This window comes from Sceloporus occidentalis, unplaced genomic scaffold, assembly GCF_023333645.1.
Source record: "Sceloporus occidentalis isolate IW3139 unplaced genomic scaffold, rSceOcc1.0.p SCAF_3, whole genome shotgun sequence".
Lineage (NCBI taxonomy): Eukaryota > Metazoa > Chordata > Lepidosauria > Squamata > Phrynosomatidae > Sceloporus > Sceloporus occidentalis.
Genome location: NW_028316983.1, coordinates 205,526,469 through 205,549,514, shown reverse-complemented (window position 1 = coordinate 205,549,514; position 23,046 = coordinate 205,526,469). Strand labels below are relative to the sequence as shown.

The following is a 23,046-nucleotide window of genomic DNA, read 5'->3' as shown; positions in this document are numbered from 1 at the left end:
GCGATAGTGGAGTATAAGTGTCAGTCTTGTATCCAAGCTAAAATGCCAGGATTCAATAATTTTTTTAAGAGATTACCTTTTCTTCTTCAATTACTATATGTCTTTCAGTTTCATTATTCTGCTTATCTTGTCTTTCTTCTTCCTCTAACTTTTTTTTCTCTGCCTCTTTTCTCCTTTCTTCAGCTAATCGATACAGTTCTTCATTTTTTAATCTTTGCTACAAAGATAACAGTACAATGATAGAAAACAACAAAAGTACTTTTGACCACAGCTCAACAAATACCAAGAATACGGATTTCCTCTTTGAAACTTTATCACCATTATGTAATTGCATCTTCAAAGCCTTTCCTGAAACTACAGAGAATGAGAAAGCATCCATGCGTACAGGTGGAAAATACAGAATATCAACATATTTAGAGCTATGTTCCATTTAAAATCAGGAAGTCTGACTTTAAAGTGCATGCACATGAGCACAGAGCTACAGATTTCTTTTACCTATTTATGATATTAAAGTAAAACTGCAGTTGTCAACAACAAATAAATGCAACCCATCCAATCACCCATTTGATAAAAAGTACTTAAGAATAAAGTCAGTACCTTGTGCACAATTAAGAAAGATCGTCTATGACAATCTCATCTTGAAACATTTTAGTATCACAATTCTTATGCTGGGTCAACCTTCTGACATAGTTTCTTGAATACAATAAAAAATGAAAAATCTCACTGCCTTTTCTCAGGCAGGGCACCCACCAAATCTACAGATGTTAGATATCATACCTCTTCTTCTTTCTTTCTCTTCCTTTCCAGTTCTTCTTCATATTCTCTTTGTATTCTAGCCCTCTGATCAGCCAGCCTTCTTTCTTCTTTTTCTTCTTCAAGTCTTCGCTTTTCACGCTCTTCTTCTTCTCTCTTTCTTTTCTCTTCAATCTAGAAAAAAAACACCTAACTGTTTGAAATAAGAACAGTCAAGCTTTACGCCTAGGCTTTACACCTAGGTGATTTTCTAAAGTAACTTATGGTCTGATACAGACAGGCCAAAATAAAGCTGCTTCTAGTCACTTTGGAGGTATGCTGTTTAAATGATACATGCATCCTAAGAGTCCAGAAGTCACACCAAAGCCACGCTTCAGTCCTAAGGACTGGAGTGCAGCTTTGGTGCAGCTTCCTGACTCTTAGGATGCATGCATCATTGAAACACCATACCTCCAAAGTGACCTGAAGCAACTTTATTTTGGCCTGTCTGTATAGGGCCTTATGATGGTCTTGTAACTGACAATATGTAGAAGAAGAAAAAAGTCTTCCACTCTCACAACATCCTGTTGTCATATTTAATCACTAGTGACTGTCTTGATATCAACCAACCATTTTTATATTACTTGCTGGGGTCTTACAGCATTTTTACCAAATTCACACATCTTTAGAGCTGTTCTAATGGATTAACCACCTCCTTTCTTTCTAAAATGTTTTTAGACCTTATTTTTGCAAACATATAGGGGTATGGATCAGAACAAATAGATATTAAAAGATGAAGAAACAAAGTTGTATGTAGTCTCAGATTTGTATTTCTCTATTGATCATTCTATTCTGAAGCAAACACCCACTATGAAAACAATACCCACTTTCACAGCCTTTTTATCCTCGACATAATTTTCAGATTTCAGGGACCACCTACACAAAACTATGTATTATAGTTACAGTTTTTAAAAAGTTATTTTTTTCAGATATGACCTCTTATGAAACCCCTAGCAACTTCTTATAGAACATTAGGGTTACAAGGAATCCTGGTTAAGAAACTCTTAGCTAGACTATACAATTTTCTATCTACCAAAGAGCTAACAAGTTTTGAATACAATTTAATGCTGTTTCCCCAGCAGCTCTACCTTGTGGTATATAGTGGTATATAAATAAAACATATTATTATTATTATTATTATTATTATTATTATTATTATTATTGATATTCTCCAATTTTGTGTAAGTAATTAGCAACTAAGATTGGTTATTGTATACTGCCTTGTTCTTCTGAATATGAGTGGTGGAACATAATTCTGCTATTAGTACTTAGAAGGGCTGGACAAAGTGAAACTCTGGGAGTCACAGAATCATAGAGTTGGAAGAGACCACCAAGAGCATCCAGTCCAACCCCCTGCCATGCAGGAACACACAATCAAAGCACCCCAACAGATGGCCATCCAGCCTCTGTTTAAAAATCTCCAAAGAAGGAGACTCCACCATACTCTGAGGGAGTGTGTTCCACTGTTGAACAGCTCTTACTGTCAGGAAGTTCTTCTTAATGCCTTCAGTTCCCCCAAGACATTTTTGTACCACTAACCCACAACCCCACCAGTCCACCCTTTTTGGCAAAAACTATGTTTCAAAATCAGAAATATACTTCCAGACACTTCTGCTTTTGTTTATACTGTTTTTCAATATTTGCAGCCATCTGTGAAGTCCTCAGAGGATATGGGGGCTTCAGAGGTTATACAGGATACTAGAAGAAAATATATGTAACTTTTCGACTATTAGAAACAATGAGCAAGATTGCTTTGCAAAAGTTTTAAAAGCTGTACTTACTGACACAAGTCTATTAGAGTCAAAAAGTATTTTGCTTTCTTTACTACTCATACATAAATTCACCTGAAAACGAAGGAAGTTCTTGTAGGATTCTTGCCGCCTAAGCTGCTCTGCGGTTGGAGTCTCACCAAATACATTGCCACGAGCAAATGGGGATACTTGTGTATATGTAAAACCTAGTTTTTAAAAAATGGATTGCAAGCATTAGTAAATACATTTTTGCAGAAAATTGTAAACACATTTGCATCTGATTTCAAATAATGCTGTAATTCTAATTTGAATATTTAATATAACATGCATTTTCAATACTCACCTGCTACACAACCAAAAAGATAAATGAAAACAAAACAATAGTTGATTTTTCTAGTTTAGAATTAACACACACAGTCAATTAAATGGATCAGGAGCCTGGAAAAAGCTGTCCTTTCTCATGTCCTTACCTATACATATGGAGATCACATAGCCAGCAATGGAAAGTGCTACTGAAGGAAGAACAATGAGCATACAACATATTCCTCATTAAATACAACCCTGATGCTTTGGAGGAATGACTGGATGGGGACCTAGGTCTGCACAGCAATCCCATTACCCCACTGATCTGTTGCTCAATTTATACATGTGCATATAGAAGTGTACACAAGGCTATACTGTGCCTGTGGGAATTCTCTGTATCTGAGCACTGGGCCTTTGGTGGTAGTCTGAACTGCATCCAAAGCATACTGAGCTTAGAGTTGTCTGTCATGCATTTGAACGTGTTCCTACATACTTTAAGATCACCTCTGAAAAGATGTGCAGGAAAGAAATGCATCTGGCTAACTGCAGTGTTTAAATTCCCCTATATTTGTACTTTTAAAAGACATTTGTAAATTAAGAAAATAATTAAGAGTCCAAAATTGAAAATGTTAAATAAACAGAAAGATCTACCCCCAACATTCATGCTGCTTTTCAAACTACTGAGACCTCTTAAAACTACTGTTTGTGAATGCTAATCCATACTCCTATATATGATTTACTGTTTCACTGTGATTTAATGTAAAACTGCAATATGGTAGAATTCAGTTCATATAACATGGAGTTCTGTGCAAATCAGGAAACTGCTTTACGCTAATTTTCTGGATTAATCCTACAAAGAATATTATAATAAATAAATAAATAAATAAATAAATAATTTTTTTATTTGTATCCCATCGCTCTGAGAACAATTGGGGCGGCTAACAAAGTTAAAAAATACAGCACATATAAAATCCCCTTAAAAAAGTATTAAATCCAATGTAAAATTTAAAAACAAACAAACAAACAAACAAAAAACATACAAGTTAAAAACTGACCAGAAGGTCAACAACATCACTCAGCAAGCAATCAATGGGAGCAGCAGTATCATATTCCCAGACGTTTTTCTGAGGCCGGGTTCTCTATTCTGGGAAGGCCTGCCGGAAGAGATCCGTCTTAACAGCCTTTTTAAAGCTGTCTAAGGATGTAAGCAGACGGATCTCAGCCTAGATTTTTGTGGCTGAAGTAGGCCTCTCCCAGAGGAGCAGAGTGCGCGGGGAGGATTGTAGGGGAGAAGGCGGTCCTGAAGATAGTTTGGAACCAAGCCATTATATAATAACATTAAAAACTCATCAGAGTCATCATCAGCAATATTATGCACTTACACAGTACTTAGTATGATCAATCGTTCGCAATCGCATCCCCAAAGCATACTGTTTCTTGAAATTTTTGCACACTTATAACAAGATTCACTTTTCAATGTCACTTCCCAACAAGCAAAGCCTACTGCAACAGGTGCTAAAAGGATAAAATTTATATTTTTTCACATCAGCTATCATAAAGGCTCTGAAACAGAGCTATTGCCCAAGGAAGAGAAGGGGCATCAGTGGTGGTTTGTGAATTTCATGTCACTGAGCTGTTGAATCCATTATGGGTTTTACCATTATGGGTCTCATGTACTCAATCTACCTGGCGGAAAGAATCCAGCATGCCTTTAAAGTTCATAATAAAACCTGGAGCAGATTCATCACCCCTTCTTATATGAAATCCAGCAGCCTCCACTGAGGAAAAGTCTAACAAGACAATTGCTGGTGGTTTTACAAGATTAAGCAGTTACAAAAGAGAGAGTCTCCTGCTCTTCTGTTGATGAAGAATATTCTGCAAATACCTGAGGGGAATGCCTTGCACATATATAGACTGCTTTACGGTAGAGAAAATGTTACAAAACGTTTGTGCAAAAATATTATTTATTACCTAATACTACCTAACTCCATCAAGTTTAAAAGAAAATCAGAAGGATATAAAATACAGGACTGCCTTTAGTGGAAAGTACAACACAGCAAGAATGTACAATAATTTTGACAAGTGACATAACACACATTTACAACTGAAGATATGGTATTGTTTAAACCTGCTATTTTATTTGTAGAGTCATCTGTGTTCTCAAGACTTGGGGAGGCCAAACCTGGGTCAACAGAGGCTATGGCCATTTTATCTTCATATACTCGTGCCTCTGGATTATGATATGCATCTTCATTTTGCTTGTGCATCATATTCAAGTCAGCTGAAGAAGAGGGGGAAACAGCCATTGTTTATTCTAACATGAGGTATGTATGACAGTTTCAAGGCAAGAAATCTTTCTTCAGGTCTACACTTAAGAGGACACACAGAGGCCATAATCTAAGAGTAGTATATGTATTTATTCTGAACACTCACTAAAAATCCAAGTAACATTTTATTACCCTTTTTATTTTTAAACTAAATACAAGATATCAGCATTGGGTTTTAGGCATAAGTAAGGTTTCTCTGCTCTCTGTACATTAATGTGCTGCTCTACTTTTATTATATAACCTTTGCCTAATTATTCATGTTAAAGCATTCTCTCCAGATTTATCATCTCTTTATGTATAAATTACGTATTTTAAAATTATGTATTTGGATTTTTTGTTGTTGCTTTTCCTCTCTTTGCGCAATCCCCATCCACTCTAGAGGTAGCAGGGGAAGCTACAACCAAGATGGGAAACCACAAAAAAAAAACATACATTAGCTGGAGTCTCACACATAGAACTCAATTGCAAGGGTGTATCTGCCAGTTCAAGGAAACACTGAATTCAGCCCAACGTCCCCCAAATAACTAATTCTGATATATAGTGTATGTGTGATTTTTCCCTTAAAAATCTATAAAAACTATAAATACACACACACACCAATCTGCTAATAAGTGAGTCACAACTTTTAGGGAACTTGACAAAAAATTAACAATAACATTATATATATATAGAAAGAGAGGGAGGGAGGGAGGGGGAGGGGAAGAGGGAGAGGGAGGGAGAGAGAAGAGAGAGAGATTGTAGAAAATGAAATTGCAGAAAGATACCATTTAAAAAACTGAATAAACAAGCACTATGATTCAGACAAGATATATATGGGGGGGGGAGCTGAATTTTGCATTTATAGCCAGAGATTTCTTGATGTTCTCCTTTGCCTGTTTGGCAATGAAGAGCTACCTGGTTGAATGTTTCAAGAACCTCAACCTGCATATGTAGCTATTCCCATATACTGGTTCTTTGAATAGCATCTATTATTAATAATTTTTAATTATTAATTGAAAAAAGATCAACTTCCACCACAGAATATAAATTCTACACATAAGGCACTTCAAGATTTCTTCAAAAAAAACATAGTGCCCAACTACATTATACATAAATATTCCTTCTCACATCCTTTTGCTGTTCTTTTGCTGTAACAGGATTCTCTCCATATTTTATATATTTTATACCTTTTCTCTTGTTCTTATTTCTGCTTCTTGTTACATTTTCCCACTATGTTTCTTTGATTTCAAAACCAGTTCTTTTAGAAGTAACTACCATTGAAATAGGGACTGGTTAAGTAGTCTAAACAACCAGAACAGATTTCTTTTATGCTATAAATTTGCTGTAGTACATCCTTTTACTCTCTTAAGTAAGTGCTATTTATTTCCTAATATAAACAGCTACAGATAAAGACTGTCAAGCAAAAGATCCTCAATTATCAAACGTACTTATGAGATTTCCCTTTTTATCTCTCAGAGGAGCACCTCCACCTCCTTTTCCCCAAGGATTGTAACTTCTCATTTCCGCTTCTAATTTGGCATCATGCCGTTCCCTTTCCTCCTTTTCCTGTCTACGACGTTCCTCTCTTTCCTTTATCTAAAAAGAAAAAAGAAATTACCTTTTCAGATAAATTATTCAGTGAAACATTATTAAGTTTAGTATTGAAAGCTCAATAGTAATTGGCATTATGTAATAGATGGCTATATCCGTTCAATTAAACAAAATTGTCCCATTCTTCCTGTACTTGCATGTATATGAGAAAGCTTTACTAGAGAGAGTTAGTTCATTCTAAAGAATCAGGTGAATAGATCATTCAAAAACAATTATTTTAAAAAGCTGAGGAAAAATTAGACCCTTTGCTCAACTGTAGCAAATTCAGGAAGGGAAGACAGTAAGATTATCCAAATAACTGTAGTCAGTTTAACTAAAAAACACTATATGGCAGGTGATGGGCAATTGTTGAGGGGCATATTGGTGACCAGGGGACTTTGAAGGGCAACAGCCCACACTTCACCCCCCCCCCAAAAAAAAAACACTGGAAACCAATATTCCCCCATATATTTGGCTCTCTCTGGGCCATTTTAGTGTCCCTTTCTAAGCTTCTAATTTGCTACTGTGGATCCTGTAATTCATCTTGGCCTGCAGAAGATCTACAAGCAATGAAACAAGCTAGGCAAAGGCTAGAGTGCAGATAATGTAGGTCATCAAGCAAATGATGGCAAAAATAACAGAGGCCATTTTATTCTGGCTACTATGCAGCAGTGACGTTAGCAAAAAGATCCTATTACGCCTCTACTATTAGTAGAGCTATTCTAAATTATAACAAGTTTAATAGGATAGAGTTACAGAGAGGCCATTATTAGAATTCATTGGTTGCCTGCTGTCACATGTTTCCTAGGCACTTTGAGGAGAAGGTAGCTTGTATTCACTCAGAACTTGACAACACTGTTACTGCATAGTCTAGGGAGGTGTCCACTGTGCCATCTGTTCAATTTTCTTGGAATCCACTTCATTTGTTGCAGCATACTGCATTCTATAAGTTTCAATCAGTTCATTTCACCAATATAAGCTGGACCCTTGCCCATCTTGACTGATAAGATCTAGCAGAAGTAGACTGGGTGGGTGAGTCCAGAAGGTGATAAATGCTATTGGGGGTGCCTGCTGCCTTGAATGAGGCTGTAGTGCATCTGCTTCTGAAAAGGACCTCCATAGACCCAGAGGCATGTGAGAATTACCACCCCATTGCTAATAGCCCTTTCTAGTTAATATGCTTGAGCATGGCCAGGATATTAGGATGGCCTTGTTTGCTCTATCTTGTTGATCTCTCAGTGGCTTTTGATACCATTGACAATAGTATCCTACAGGAACAGGTCCATCTGAAGGAAGCAGAAGGCACTGTGTTATGGTTGTTCTGTCCCTATGCGCAAGGCTGATTCCAGAAAGTGGAACTGGGGAACAAATAGGTTGCTTACCTGTAACTGTGGTTCTTTGAATGGTCATCTGCCTCATGGCCTTGTGAAGTGCCACAAGGTTCCACCTTGTCTCCCAAGCAGTTCAATATCTATGCTGGGGGGAGGTCACTAGGAAGTTTGGAGTTGGGTGCCATCAGTTATCTCAGTCAGCCTCAGCTGTGCAGGTGCTGGAGTAGTGACTGGGCACTGTAATAGGCTGGAGGAGGGCCAATAAACTGAAATGGAATCCCAATTTGGGCATTTGTAGTTCTTGGATCTGAGAATTGCGTAATTTTTCTGCCTTGGAAGGGGTTGCACTCTCCCTGAACAAGAAGGTGCATGGCTTGGGAGTACTTTTGATCCATTTCTGTCACTGGAGGCCCAAAAGGGTTCTGTGGCTCAAGGTGCTTGAGGCTAGCTTATACTCATCCCCAAATGAGGCTTTTCCTGGATGTGGGTAACTTAGCCACAGTAGATCATGCAGTGGTAACGTCCTGATTAGACTACTGCAATGCACTCTACGTTAAGAGTGTCTTTGAAGATAATTCAAAAACTGCAGCTAGTACAAAACAGATCAGCTAGAAAGCTGACTGGAACACACATAGAAACATCATAACATCAGTTTTAAAGGAACTGCACTGACTGTCAAAACACTTTTTGCAGTTCAAGGTGTTGTTGACAACATTTAAATCCTGAGACATTAGTACTTAAGGTAGCAGCTCTCCCTGTACATGCCTATCTGAGAATTGTGATATGTTGGAAGGGCCAGAAGAGGAGTGGTCTGAAGAGTCCAGATAGGGGCAGAGTGACAAGTCTTGGGGGACTGCACTCACCTCATCCTCTATCTTAAAATGATACTTTCACATTATGGCAATATATCCATCATGGATTGGGTCCTTAAAATATACTGTACATCTACTATATAATTCTCTTTTAAGAGTCAAGCATTACTGATATAATGATTAACACATGTGCATTCCTGTTAAAATTAATACTGGACAACATAAAGGATGCAGCATTTAGGGGGTTGGACTGGATGGCCCCTGTAGTGTCTTCCAATTCTATGATTCTATGATTTGAAACACTGAGAAATAGCTATATGATGCATTTCAAGCTATTATTTCTTACTAGAAGACATACAAACCTATTTCGCTTAGAAAAGTTTAATGGGGAGAGCAATTAATGTGAGAAAATACGTTAACAGGGGGAAAATGTTCTTTCCCCAAATAGATCACTTTAAATAATATCACAATTTGTACTGCAACACAAAAATCACTTGCAAATAAATCTCACTTTCCCACCTGCTGCTGTAGTTCTTGTTGATAAGCTAAAGTAGTGTCTTTTGTGGATTTTGGTTTTTCTTCAGGAACTATTCCCAGTCCTCTTGGTCGATCATTCATAAGCTTTGCTTCAACTTTACTGCTATATTCAAAAGAGGGAGGAGAAAGGAAATGCAGTTATTAAAAAAACTTGAGATTGCAAACTGAAATGTCTTTTTAATGTACAGTGGGCCCTCGCCTTACGCGGGGATCCGTTCCGGATCCCTCCGCATAAGGCGAATTCCGCCTATACTCAAGCCCCATTGTAAACAATGGGGCTCGTGCACGGCGGTGCGGCGGCGCGCGGGGTGCAACGGGCGCACGCGCCCATTCAATTGAATGGGATGCGCCGCCCCTTCCGCCCCATGTGCGCCCCGCGGCTTGAGCGCGTATGCTCAAGCCGCGTAAGGCGCGCCCGCGTATGACGCGGCCGCGCTGTAGTATTTTCCTCATTTTACCTATATGTTCTACCAAGTTCAAAACTACAGTTATATTTTTAAGAACTAGCAGTTTTCCCTTACTCCATTTCAAAATTTAATTTCTAAATACATAAAAATACTAATCTAATCTTAGCAGTACTTACAGAGACACAGCAGGAGATCTATGAACAGCATCAGCAGGTGGAGGTGCAGATGAAGGTTGTCTATCTAAAACAATAAAAGACATTCAGTGTTTGAATCTAAGGTTTATGGCAATATTAAATGTTATTTGGGGTGTGACAAGAAAATATTGCTGAAGACCACCACGACTGAAGTCAAAATGGGGGACACTGAAAAATAAGGTAGTAGTATATTGCAAAATTTTTCTAGGGATGGAAATGCAGTTCCTTCCCAATGACATTTAATGACACCACACATAAAATTCAAAACAACCTTCAGCCAATCCTCTCAGAACATGAGCTATGATGAAAAATGGGGAACTCTATACTCCCTGGCATCCTTGGAGAAGGATAGAAATGAAAAATATATATATAAGTAATGTATAGTAAGCCTATATAACTGGACTTCCAGTTTCTGACAGGATAATCCTATGTATGCTTATTGAGACATAACTCTCAAAGTAAAAAAAATGGGGCTTACTCCTAGCTAACAGCACTCAGGATTACAGCCTTAAAGCCCTTTCAAAGTTTCTTACAGTTTTTAAGCACAAATTATTTTGGAACTTTTTAATTCAAAAGAATGTATTAAACAAAGTAAAAGTATTAACTTACAGCTGTTTTACAGAAATTCTCAAACCCCATGTATCCTTATTGTTTTCTTTGATTTGGAATGGTCTAGACTAGAGCTTACCAAAGTTTTTTTTTTTGGAAATTCTCAGTAAAAGTTCTTCCAAGAATTATCAAAGTCTGAAAAGGCCTAATCCAATAAAACAGGCCCGATATCAGCATCAGCAGTCTTTTCTACCAGTTCCTATCTCCGCTACTTCAGACTTACAAGTTTGAAGAAAAGGGAGCAAGGAGGCTTGAAAGGTCAAGAGCCCTCCTAAGGCTTCCTTCTTTCTGAAATGAAATCTTCTGAGAATATCTAAAATAACAGAGTCCAACAGTCAATGAATTTTTTAAAAAAAAGTTGAGAGGAGCATTTCCAGGAAGAGCTTAGAAGGAGTCACAGACTTTATCTTTAGCTGGTATTTTCCTTTCTTCCACTTTCTCACAATATGAAAATAAAAACTTGTGAAAAATGTGGTAAGTAAGAGAGTGACCAAAGAACTGACAAAGAAAAGGACTGTCAAAACCATAATTTGGAAGCAGGCTGGGCTTAGCCTCAGTGTTACTGAATACCTCCTTTTCCCCTCCTCCCATAATTTCAACAACATTTATCTATGAAGAATTAATTGTACATTATCATACCAATATCCAGAAAGAGCACTGCTGTACAGTAGTAGTAGTAGTAGTAATAAGGCGGGATTACAACAATAGAAACAACATTACAAGATAAAAACTACAATTTCATATAAAATACACTCAATAAAACAGTAAAACTGCTATCAATACAATACATAGACTAAATCATCATTTAAAATACATATCTTTACAAACAGAGATGGGATATTTCTAACTCTCTTATAGCAGATTGGGTGGTAGACAGTAACAGTAATAAAACTTACCGTGTGCAAGGTTGGGATCCAAAGGATTCCTTGCACCATAGTAGTAGTATGCATCATCATATGGAGTTTTATAGTTATCAGTCACAACTGGTGGAGGCACTGGAGCTGATAGGTGTACAATTCTAAATCCAAAACAAAAAGCTGTATCTCTGACAGTTGTTACCACATAATTAGGAGACAGGATGCTATGATATCAAAATTACAGTTACAGCAAATACATCACTGAAGAAAATTATGGGTTTTGGTCATCTACAATGTCCTTTATAGATATTCTTCCACCAAGAAAAAGGCATGAGAAAATTCTGAAACTAGTAATAATAATAATAATGATTTATTTATAGTCCGCCCAATCACAAGGAATCCAGGCGGGTTACAACAATAAAAATATAGAGAATACAATAAAATAAAATACAAAAAATAAAATAAAATAAAATAAAATAAAATAAAATAAAAGAGAGTGACGTTAGTTACAGTAATTACAGTTAGGCCTGATGGAAATTGGGCCTGTCTTTTTCACTCCTTCCCAGGTCTAATGATGACAGTTGGGATGGAGGGAGAACTCTTCTTCTTGAGTCAAGAATATACTGTATTTTCTGGCGTATAAGACTACTTTTTAACCCAGGAAAATCTTCTCAAAAGTTGGGGGTCGTCTTATATGCCGGGTGTCATCTTACAGGGCAGGTGCTGAAACTTCTGAGCCAGAATGGAGAATCTGCGGTCACTGCATATGGTGGGGGGAGCTCAAAAACAGCCGCGGCCACATCCCCACCATATGCGACGATAGTATGAAAGCAGCTACCACTTTGATAGTCTTGGAGACAGGGAGGGCTGGGCAGACAGGGAGAGCTGACCAATCCAAGCAGGCTTTGTATACAACAAGGTTTCCTGCTAAGTACCTGCATGTCATTTGAATTAAAATTACCATATTGAAATCAAATCTGATGGGTTTTTTAAATTTTTATTTGGTGTGCGTTGGAAAAGGGGTAGTTTTATATGGTGAGCATATCCCAAAATCTATATTTTAACTGGAAAAGTTGGGGGTCATGTTATACGCCCAGTCGTCTTATACGCCGGAAAATACAGGTAATTTTTATTAATTTTAATTTAATTTAATTTAACTATGGTTAAAATACCCCCATGTCCCCTAACAGATGGTGTTCATGGGCATTGGAGGGGAAAAAAATTGTGGGGGCAAGTTAAGTGGGGGAAGGTGCAGCTCTCCAAGGTCTCCAGGGGGGCTAATGCAAACACCTAACCTTCTACAGTTCCCAACTCCTGCTATGGAGTGAAAAAACCTCTGCCTTTCTTACAGTATCTGTCTAAGTTCCACTTGTTTCCTATTTTGATTTATATACATTTTCTAATAGGAAAGCAAGAACACTATAGTCCCATTTCTTTATGGTAGCATCATCATTAATACATCTAACAACAGGTGATATAATCCTGTATATGTTTATTCTAAATGATGCGGTGACTCAAGTGGTTAAGTGGTGAGCTCCCATCACTAGTCCCAGCTTCTGCCTACCTAGCAGTTCAAAAGCATGCAAATGCAAGTAGATAAATAGGTAACACTCCAGTGGGAAGGTAAACAGCATTCTGTGCAATCATGCTGGCCACATGATCACAGAGTAGTCTCTGACAACGCCAGCTCTTTGGCTTAGTAACGGAGATGAGCATCGCCCCCTGAGGTCGGACACAACTTGACAAAATTGCCAATGGGAAATACCTTTATCTTATGTTTACTCAAGGGCTGACTGTCTTCACTGGCACCTACTCACTGTAAAATCCATAGGACTATAGCCTTAATTTTAGATGTAGCTGAAAAACACACTTTGAACACATTGGGCTTTTTAAGCACTGAATAAACACTTGACCATCTTACAGCACATGGAGCTTGTCTCCTCTCTGTTTGCTGGTTTCCATCTCAACACACCACAAGTAATACAGGATTTTTTTCTGTTTTACAAAGTTTTCAGATTACAGCCAAACTAAGAAGCTAGTTAGCAAATTCAATGAATCTAAAACCAACTTCACACCAAGCGAGACCCTGACTTACTTCAAATCTAAAAACTGCAGCTTCCCAATTTGGGCTTCCTGGGTTACTCATAACATGGCAAAAAGAAGAAAACACAGTGTAATGTAGAATGTACTGGTATGAGATTCATGCATGGCTTGGTTTGTTAAATCAAGGTTTCCATGTCCAAAAAGAGCTATAGATGTAGGACTTTAACAATGTTCATCCTATTGCTCTATAACTACAAAGAGAAATTTTTAAGAAAGCTACCTGGGACTCAACATTTCTCCAAGAGTAGTAGATAGTCCTCTGTGAGAGTCTTCGTTCACTGGTGACATGGGAGGTGCAGATATAGAGGTAGGTCCAGGAGTTGGTGTCTGAAATGCTGGTCTTGGTTTTTCTGGTGGTATTCTCTCTTTGAGTATTCGTGGTGCTAATCCCAATTCCTTTAGTCTGTTGGGCTATGGGAAACAGTTGGTTTGTTTATTTTTTAAACAAAGCACATTGAGATTTTCCAGCTACTTTAGATCTAAGAAGCATCAATAGAAGAATAGATCACTGGATACTTCATGAAAACAGCTTCTGGTTTTTGTGATAGAAACATCCAAAATCCTCATTCCAATGAGCCTAGCACAAGGATGTCAATTAAGTGCCAGCAAGGACTAAGACTTTTCTCATGGTAAATGTCCAATGTTCTATTCTTGCATGTGAGGAGGTATGTAACAATGTAGTGTGTACACTAAACTAACTAGGGGTCCTGAAAAGAGGATGAATCTATGTTGGAGGAAATACATACTGTATTTTCTTGTCCAAACTGGTGCCACTGGAAAAGACTAGGGACATCGCAGCCAATACAGTAGAATGAAATGTGATATGGACCATGTTCTGGCTTATGAACTGTAGCTTTAAACCAACCATCCTGGCACCCACCAGATGTTGAAAAAGGGGGTTAAGGTGATGGGTTTACAGTTTAACACATCTGGGACAACTTACAAAAGTTTGGTTTAAGGTACTTGCCTGCCATAAAGCATGCTTCCCACCTACACCCACAGCTATCACCATCTTCCTTGTACAAGTGATCATGCAGAATCTTGGTTAGGGGAAGTGAATCCATATGGGAATTGACTGAATCATTATCCTCTTTTTATATGTTAGAAAGTAAAGTTCTATGATGATTTGGCAATCTGCCTGTTGGCAATATATGAGAATCAACTTGATTTTGCATCTGATTCCTCTAAGGAAAAGAGGAAGCGTGTTTTAAGCTAGACAATTGTGCTAAACCAGGAGTGGGCATCATTCATACCTCCGAGTGTTGTTGGACTGCAATTCCATAACCTCACAACTGCCTATGCTGGATAGAGATGCTGAGACTTACACTTCATAAACATCTGGAGGGCCACAGTCCTGCCTTAAATTAGGTGCCATTTCTTTCTATTTGCCAAGGAGTGTCCTCCTGCCTTTCCCACTTAACAGAAAATTTGTCTATATTTTATAATATTTGTGTCTACTTTCTTAAAACAGCTGATCAATCAGATCACTGATTACAGCATGGTCAATTTTAAAAATAGTAAAACTTTAGAGGAATGGAGGAATAAAAAATTATGGCATCATGGGAGAAAGTCCAGGAGGTAAAAATGCTGATTGCTGGAAATTTTGGAGACTCAGCTGCTCAGTGAAAGGTTTCCCTTCTGGTTTCTGCACTTTGCTTAGATAATTTACCTGGCTAGAACTGCCACCTGCTGATCAGTATTAGAAATACACTAAATTTTATTTTCAGTGTCATAAACACACTGAGGAGTTTATCAAATGGGAGGAATTTCTCTTAAATTCGAATGAAAAGAAAGTGGGGCCAGAACACATTCACTTAAAGTCGCTAGTTTTGCGCAATTACGTAAGTAAGAAAAGTAAGAAAATCAATTCATTTGAAATGTGGTGCTTGAGAAGAGTTCTACAGAAAGCATGGATGCCAAAAAGACAAATAAATGAGTCCTAGAGGATATCAAACCTGAACTCTCCCAAGATGACTAAACTGAGAATGTCATACTTTGGACATATCATGAGAAGACATGACTCACTAGAGAAGACAACTGTAAGCCCCCGGGTTACGAAATTAATTCATTCCGCCGCCATTTTCGTAACCCGGAAGGCTTCGTAAGCCGAAAAAGCCATAGGCGCTAATGGGGAAAAGCCGCGATTCCGTGCAAAATAGCGCCGAAAAGCACCAAAATTTTATTCGCAACCCGGAATAACCTTCGTAACCCGGAAATATTTTTTATTATTTTTTTTTCGTAACCCGGAAATTTCGTATCGCGGCGCATTCGTATCCCGGGGTAAGAGTGTACAGTGGTACCCCGGGTTACGAAATTAATTGGTTCTGCTGCCGCTTTCGTAACCCGGAAACTTTCGCTAGCCGAATAGCCCATAGGCGCTAATAGCGAAAGCCGCGATTTCGTGTGAAATCGCGCCGAAAAGCACCAAAAAATTTTTTCGTAACCCGAAAAAAAAACCGTAACCTGGAACAGTTTTTTTCTTTGGAATTTTTTCGTATCCCGGGAATTTCGTAAGGCGGTGCTTTCGTATCCCGGGGTACCACTGTAAAGCTGTGCAAGATAGAAGCAGTAGGAAAAGAGGAAATATGCATTACAGATGGATAGACTCAACCAAGGAAACCACATCCCTAAATCTGCAAGACCAGAGCAGGGCTGTTGGTGATACGGTGACTTTGAGTTTTCTCATTCATAGTGTCACCATAGGTCCAAGCCAATTTGAGGGCAGTTAACAACAAGTACATGCATACATGCATAATTAAATTGTTTTTGTTTAGAGCCTACTAAAGATTTCTTTAGGTTCAGTTTGTTAATGCTACAATAGAATATTCACCACAAATCTGCTAAATAAAAATGTTTATTGACAGTTAGAAGAGGCTAGAGAAAGAGAAAAAATCAGTGTCATGCACGTGACTGAAAAAGCATGCAGGTTTCCAAACTATCATGCTAACTATCCCATGAACTCCCTGGCAACTGACATGCATCTTATTATTCAGCTTTTTTTTTTTTACTGTCACATTCAGATAATATGAAGCTTTGTGATATCTGCCAAGATATGAGGAGGTGCTGAAAAGTTCATGGCCCAACACACTTCCCAAATATGAGTGTAGACTGTAGCTTGAAAGAGTGTTATTTTGCATTGTAAACTGCCAATTTGCAGAGATTGTAGCTCTAATTTCACTTTTTTCCCCCGGAGATCACTGATAGAACCATATTAACCAAAAGTGTGGAAGTGCTGAACACCAAGCCATCATGAAATTCCTGTTGCTGAAGAATTAATCTCCAAAGGAAATCCATGTGTGTATGATGCAAACATAGAATGACAAGCGTCTGTCATATTCAATTGAGAAGAAGTTGTGTGCCAACTTTCAGCATGCAGATTTTGAGACCAAAGATGCAGCAAGGTCTGGGAAGTCATCAACAGTGTCAGTTCCTGAAATTGTTCAATGTGTTCTTGACCCCACGTGCTCATGGCTCAGAAAATCTCAGCTAAAGTTACTGCTGAGACATTAGAGATATCCCGGGATTGCAATGAATTTATAATACATGAACAGTTGGCTATGCAGAAGCTATCAATCAAGCGGGTGCTGAAATGTATACATGCTGACCAGAAATGAAATTGGATGGATACCTCCAAGTTGATTTTGCAGCATTTTGAGTGATCTAGTGATAATTTTGTAGAATGACTCATCACTGTTGATGAAACATGGTTACATCACTATGATTCAGAGACCAGGTTCTCCATGGCTGAAGAAATTCAAGATTCAAGTGTCAGCAGGAAAGTATTTTGGAATAAGAAAAGTATTTTGATGACTATCTTCAGAAGGCCAATACTACTCTAACTTGCTGTGCTGATTGAAGGAGGCACTGAAGGAAACACAGCCAGAGAAGCTGAGAAAAGGTGTTCTCTTTTAGTAGGACGATGCACCTGCTCACAGGGTTGGCAAAACGATGAATGTTTTGAAAAATTTGGGGTTTGTGTGCATAGACCATCCATCCTACTCACTAAATCTTACTCCATCTGACTATTTCCTGTTTCCAAATTTTAAAAAGAGTTGGACGGAAGGAAATTTTCAAATGATCCAGAGATTATAGCAGCAGCAGCGGAGTAGTATTTCAGTGACCAGAGATGAGGGTTTTTTGGAAGGATTAAAAAAACTTGAGAAGTGATGTGCCAAGTGCACCAAACTTCAGCGTGAATATGTGGAATAGCATGTATATTTCAAGGCTGTGGGTAATTTCCTACTTGGTCAGGCAGAGAACTTTTCAGCACTCCCTTACAAACACATTTTCTACATTTCTGTACAGGCTTTCCTGCATCTTTCATCATGTTGATGAACAGGAATGTCCTCAGAGCTCTGGAACTCTATATGCCTTAACAAACACTATATACCCATCATTGATAAAATAGCAATATGTTAAAGTGTTTACCTTTTCTTCACTTCGCTGCAAGACAGTATATACAATACAGTTAGTACTTACATTACAACTCCACCATTCAGGTATTTAAAAATTAGTGTGTTTTAAAACATAAAAAGTTCTGTTCAATACAGATTTCTTGTCTAATGGAGCATCCTGAAACATACTTGGGTTTTCGAAAAGGGCCTTCTCAGCTGTAGCACTCCAACTGGCACCAACACTCACTTCATTTAGGTGTCTGGTTAAAACTGCCTGTTCATCAAGGCCTCATTAACTGAACCCAAATATGGTTACACATAGTTTTAAAATCTTTAAAATTTGTTTTTAACTCATTGTGATATTAATGTGCTTTTTAACTAACTTACATTATTTTACTATTTTTAAACTGCTTCACCTGTGTTAATACTATTTGTAAGCCACTGAGATCTTTTGCTATAGGACAGGACATAAATTATTAACAAACAAACAAACAAACACTTTTGGATCCCATCATCAAATATTAAAACAATTATTCTATATTAGGTTGTATGCCATAATTATGCCTGTTCCAGTGAAGTACAGCTCTATAATTATATTGCATTATTAAACCATGCCAGTTCTCAGCACTTCACAGGAAAATTTAAATCCACTTGCTGTCCTTCAGTTTTATCATTTCTAGGGTTTAGTCAACAGTACATTGTTATATGACAAACTAAAGAAATGGTACATGGAATTAAATAAATTCTGGAAAGTACTGTCAGCTTTCATTCATCTAATAGAGCATTAAAGTATGTCTAGCCCAAACCCCATGTTTCCCTAAGGCCCAGTGCAGACGGGCCAAAAAGGATGCCCTCGTCATGTGCGAGGGGTGCCTTGGGGCAGCTCTTCTAAACGCCGCTCACCCCTCGCACGTGACGAGGGCATCAAAATGGCGGCACCCTGTACAGACAGGCGCCACCATGATGTGCCGGACACATAGCGTCCGCATGTCACTGCGCCATTACAACATCACGAGTGCACCATTTTTGGTCTGCGAGGAAGTCTCATGGTCTGGAGGTTGCAGCTTCCCCACAGACCAAAACGAAGGTACTGTATTAAGCACACCCTGCATCTATGAGACTCTTTCTTAATGAACTATTTTAAGACTGTGAGATATGTTGAGTGCCCCAGTACAAAAAATTCTCCAAAGTTCAAGGATACTCAGGTTTTCTGCCTCTTGATCACTCACAGCAAGTATACATGATAAGCTAGGATCTTTGCAGACACTTACCCTCCCCCCCTCAATAAAAATATGACAATCATCAGTTAACTCCTTACCAACACTAACCATGTGAATAATTATCTATTGATGCAATATACCTGAAGAGTATATAACTGTCTTTCCTGAGACTGTTTATTATGGAGGGAAAAACACATAGCCCCCACTTCATAATGGCATGGGGGACAGAGGTAATACCAATGCACCTAGTAATGATATAATGAAGCAATAGCCAATAAGGTCCCATGACACATTTGACATTACCTTTCCTACAGAAACAAGCAGGTGATTTGTTGGGTGTAAAAGCCTCTGCTTCCCAGCAGTTACAGCAACTAGTCCTTTAGGACACCATTTCTTATCAGAAAGGGGGCACTTTTAGGAAGCTACATAATTTAAATTGTTCAGTCACACTTGCTACACTGATATAGGGAAGTCAAAGCATCTAACTGAAAGAACTGCAGAAAACTCATAAACCCTTAATATTATCCATAGCACAGGTTCAATATTGACCAAAATTGTCTGCTTTCTTTTAAAGTTTCTCGGTGTCCATCATCCACAGTCACAAAACACAAACAAACCAATCAACCACAGCCTGAGAATAAACAAATATCTCTTCTAAGGAGTCATGCAGACGGGGCAAAAGGAGTGGCCAGAGGCCACTCCCGCCTTGATCAGCACAGAACCGCAGCAACCGCATGTGCCTGAGTGTGGGCCTGACCCAGAACACTGCCACAATCTGAACAGGATGTCAGCAAAGAGGAGACTTTCTCAGCTCCTTTTCAGTCAGCTTTCCCAGCCAGGTGTCCTCTCTGCGCAGCTTCCATGTACTCTGGGGGCATGCATCATCTAAATGCCACACCCCCAGTGTCCAGATGCTGCTCTTTTCTGTCCATCTGCTTGGATGTTCAGCAAATGAAATGAGGGCCTCTGAGCTGACACTGTCCCGAGACAGAAGAGCTGAATAGACTGTTGGGAGGCTGCACCAGCACTGTTCACACTGGAACTGCAACAACCACGCCTGGTCCCAATCAAGGCTACCACCACCGCTGTCCTGAACCAGGCCACCAGAAAGAGCAGATTCTATCCACTCCTTCTTGGCCCAGTTCTTTCTGGATGACACAGGCTCAGCACAGCTTCCGGCTACATTTGGGGCATGCTTCATCTGAATGCTACACCTGAACACAGCCGGAATTCACATCATTTGGCCCATGTGTTTCAGGCCACTATTCCCCCAGAAAGGATAGGAAGTTTGACCTTTTTCCCCTCCAACTAGGAAACAGATCTTGGCTTTTCTAATGAAACATAGTTTTAAAAAACTACAGTTCCCAACTTTTGAAGAAGGACTATGGTTACTTCAAAAGGAAGTGAATGCTTCTGTCTCCTCCTTCTGATCAAGCAAAAATTGGCTCATACCTATGAGGGGGAAAATCACCTAGTATTGTATTGTATTGTAACTATTTTTTTTATTAGATTATATAAATGCATTCCTGTTCTGAAATTCATTGCCATTTACCACTAGCTAGTATTTGGACAGCTGAGTAAACGATGAAGTAAATTACTGTCCATAAAAGAATAATCTCTTTGAATGTGTTCAAAGTAGGTTGTTGAGATTAAGTATCAAGTATTCCAAACAGCAGAGATAACATTTGCCTAAAACAATAATCAGATGTGGAACTTTTGAAAGCATTTATTACCCCATATTAGTATCAAACCCATTTTATATTAGTTAGCCAAACTGGAAAAAACTGAACACTAAAAATCACTCACCATTTTCTCAGGGTCTAAAGCTCCAGATGCAGCAACTGGGAGCTCAAGCTCCTTTTCACTATTAAAGAGAAAAACAAACACAAAACATCAGCCAATGTTCTTCAGAAAGTATACATGCCAGCCCTTCTCCAAGAAACATAAGCAAGCATATAAAGAATTCCACCATTTTATCCTCACAACAGCTGTTGTGTCAGCCCATAAGATAACTATTTACCCAAAAACATACATTAGGCCCCAAGCATCCACAGTTATTTGACCCCACATCTCTCTAGTACAAGCTGAAGGTAAGGTATCTGTGGGCCCATAGATGCTAGGACTCCAGGTCTTTGAGAACTGGTTCTAATGCTTATAGTGCACTTGGGAGGGGGGCTTTTAAAATTACAGTAATAAACACATTGTTCCATGTTGTTGGGGATAAAAACATTCTCTTCATAGTTCTCCAAGAAATCTCATTAATCAATTGAAATGATTTTGTCTAATAGCTTTCTATTACCGTCTCTTATTCCTCTGCTGCTCAGCAATTTGCTCCATTAATTCTTGCCTATATTGTTCTTTTCTTCTCTGAATAAGTTCTCTGTCTTGACCTCCTAAAATGGAGACAACATGAATATGCACAGCTTTCTCTCCTATGGTCTTAGAACCTCAACTAAATGTATGAAATTGCTTTTCCTGCTACACATTTCCACTACTGACCAAAACACTATTTTCAAATGTTTCTTAAAATAATTTTCCCACTTTCCCACTCTGATAATGACAGTGAACTGTAACTCTACTGACTGCCTAATGTGCAACCCAAATAAATATACAGTTTTCATTGGAATCAACTTTTCTATAATTTACAAAAGTATATTTTCCTATTAATGGAGGCACAGCTGAATAATTAGCAGAGAGAAACAACCCCAGAATAGGGGACATTCTGAGATAATGTATCTAACAGTTAGGGAAGACAAGGTAAAGAACTTACACTAACAAATATCCCACACATCTAGGCTTTGACAGATACTTTTTTCTTTAAGCAACTCATTTCAAACACTGTAGTTTTTCTTTAGCATTTTATGATACACTGTATGTCACAAATTTTCATTCCAGCATTTAAAAAAAAATCCCTAACGCTTATACATTAATTTATCTAGAAGTCCCATAAAAAGTACTGGATATTATAGATTTCATCAAATACATTTTCAGTAGCTAGATTTTCCATACATACCAATTATGAGTCCTGTTGCATATTGAGCAGACTGTGATTGCTCTTTAGTAGGAAAATTGCCTTGACTTCTGTAATGAGACAGAAGTGAAACAACAATGAAAATAAAAGTCACACTGAAATTGGTGAGATCATCCAGAGACAAGGGGTGGAGTGTTATCAGTACGCTGATGACACCCAAATATTTTTCTCCATGTCTCAGACTGCTGTGGCAACTAAGGATGGCATCCCTCCTCTGAATGAATGTTTTAAGGCGGTAATGGACTGGATGAGGAAAAACAGATTCAAGCTGAATCCTGATAAGATGGAGGTACTCGCTATAGGGACCCCCAATCCGGGAGTAGAAGTATGTCAGCCAGTTCTGGACGGGGTCACACTTCCCCTAAAGGACTGTGTTCGCAACTTGGCGGTGCTCCAATGAAGACCAGGTTGGTGGCTGCTTCCCAGAGGGTCTTCCCATGTGCCACTCCTAAAGTGTGGAATGATCTGCCAGATGAGATCCGTCATATTACCACCCTAAACGCCTTTTATAAAGCTATAAAGACGGAGCTTTCCCAGCAGGCCTTCCCAAACTGTCCCCCCATTACTCGGTATCGATTGTCCTCTCTGCCCCAAACCATATTTTTTTCAACCTGCCTTTTTGATTATTTTAGTTGGGATTTTTATGTAACATTTTTTTTCTCTTGGTGGGAGAGAATGGGGGATTATGCTTTGTTGATTCTGTTTTTAACAAGTATTTTATTTTATTATGTATTGTACTGTTTATTATCACTATTATTATTACGACTACTACTACTATACAAGGCATTTGTGAAAGGAAGCTTTGGTGG

General features: G+C 38.5%; 1 protein-coding gene across 9 annotated transcripts in view; it reads right to left on the bottom strand.

Moving 5' to 3' along the window:
• CSPP1 (centrosome and spindle pole associated protein 1) overlaps window positions 1–23,046 on the bottom strand; it is a 64,472-nt gene that overhangs the window by 17,642 nt on the left and 23,784 nt on the right. For 6 of the 9 annotated variants that reach the window (XR_016280629.1, XM_089517417.1, XM_089517416.1 and 3 more), the window contains 13 exons: window positions 22,220–22,287; window positions 21,506–21,599; window positions 21,013–21,070; window positions 18,021–18,035; window positions 13,813–14,003; window positions 11,529–11,650; window positions 10,006–10,069; window positions 9,405–9,525; window positions 6,601–6,748; window positions 4,975–5,127; window positions 2,637–2,749; window positions 778–927; window positions 77–217 (listed from right to left, as the gene is read on the bottom strand). Coding sequence is in view for 8 of the 9 variants with exons in the window: in XM_089517417.1 (XP_089373543.1) it covers window positions 77–217; window positions 778–927; window positions 2,637–2,749; window positions 4,975–5,127; window positions 6,601–6,748; window positions 9,405–9,525; window positions 10,006–10,069; window positions 11,529–11,650; window positions 13,813–14,003; window positions 18,021–18,035; window positions 21,013–21,070; window positions 21,506–21,599; window positions 22,220–22,287 (1,438 nt within the window). In the remaining variant the exon portion in view is untranslated. The remainder of the gene's footprint in view (window positions 1–76; window positions 218–777; window positions 928–2,636; window positions 2,750–4,974; window positions 5,128–6,600; window positions 6,749–9,404; window positions 9,526–10,005; window positions 10,070–11,528; window positions 11,651–13,812; window positions 14,004–18,020; window positions 18,036–21,012; window positions 21,071–21,505; window positions 21,600–22,219; window positions 22,288–23,046) is intronic. The other 3 variants (XM_089517419.1, XM_089517421.1, XM_089517423.1) reach the window with 1 other exon arrangement.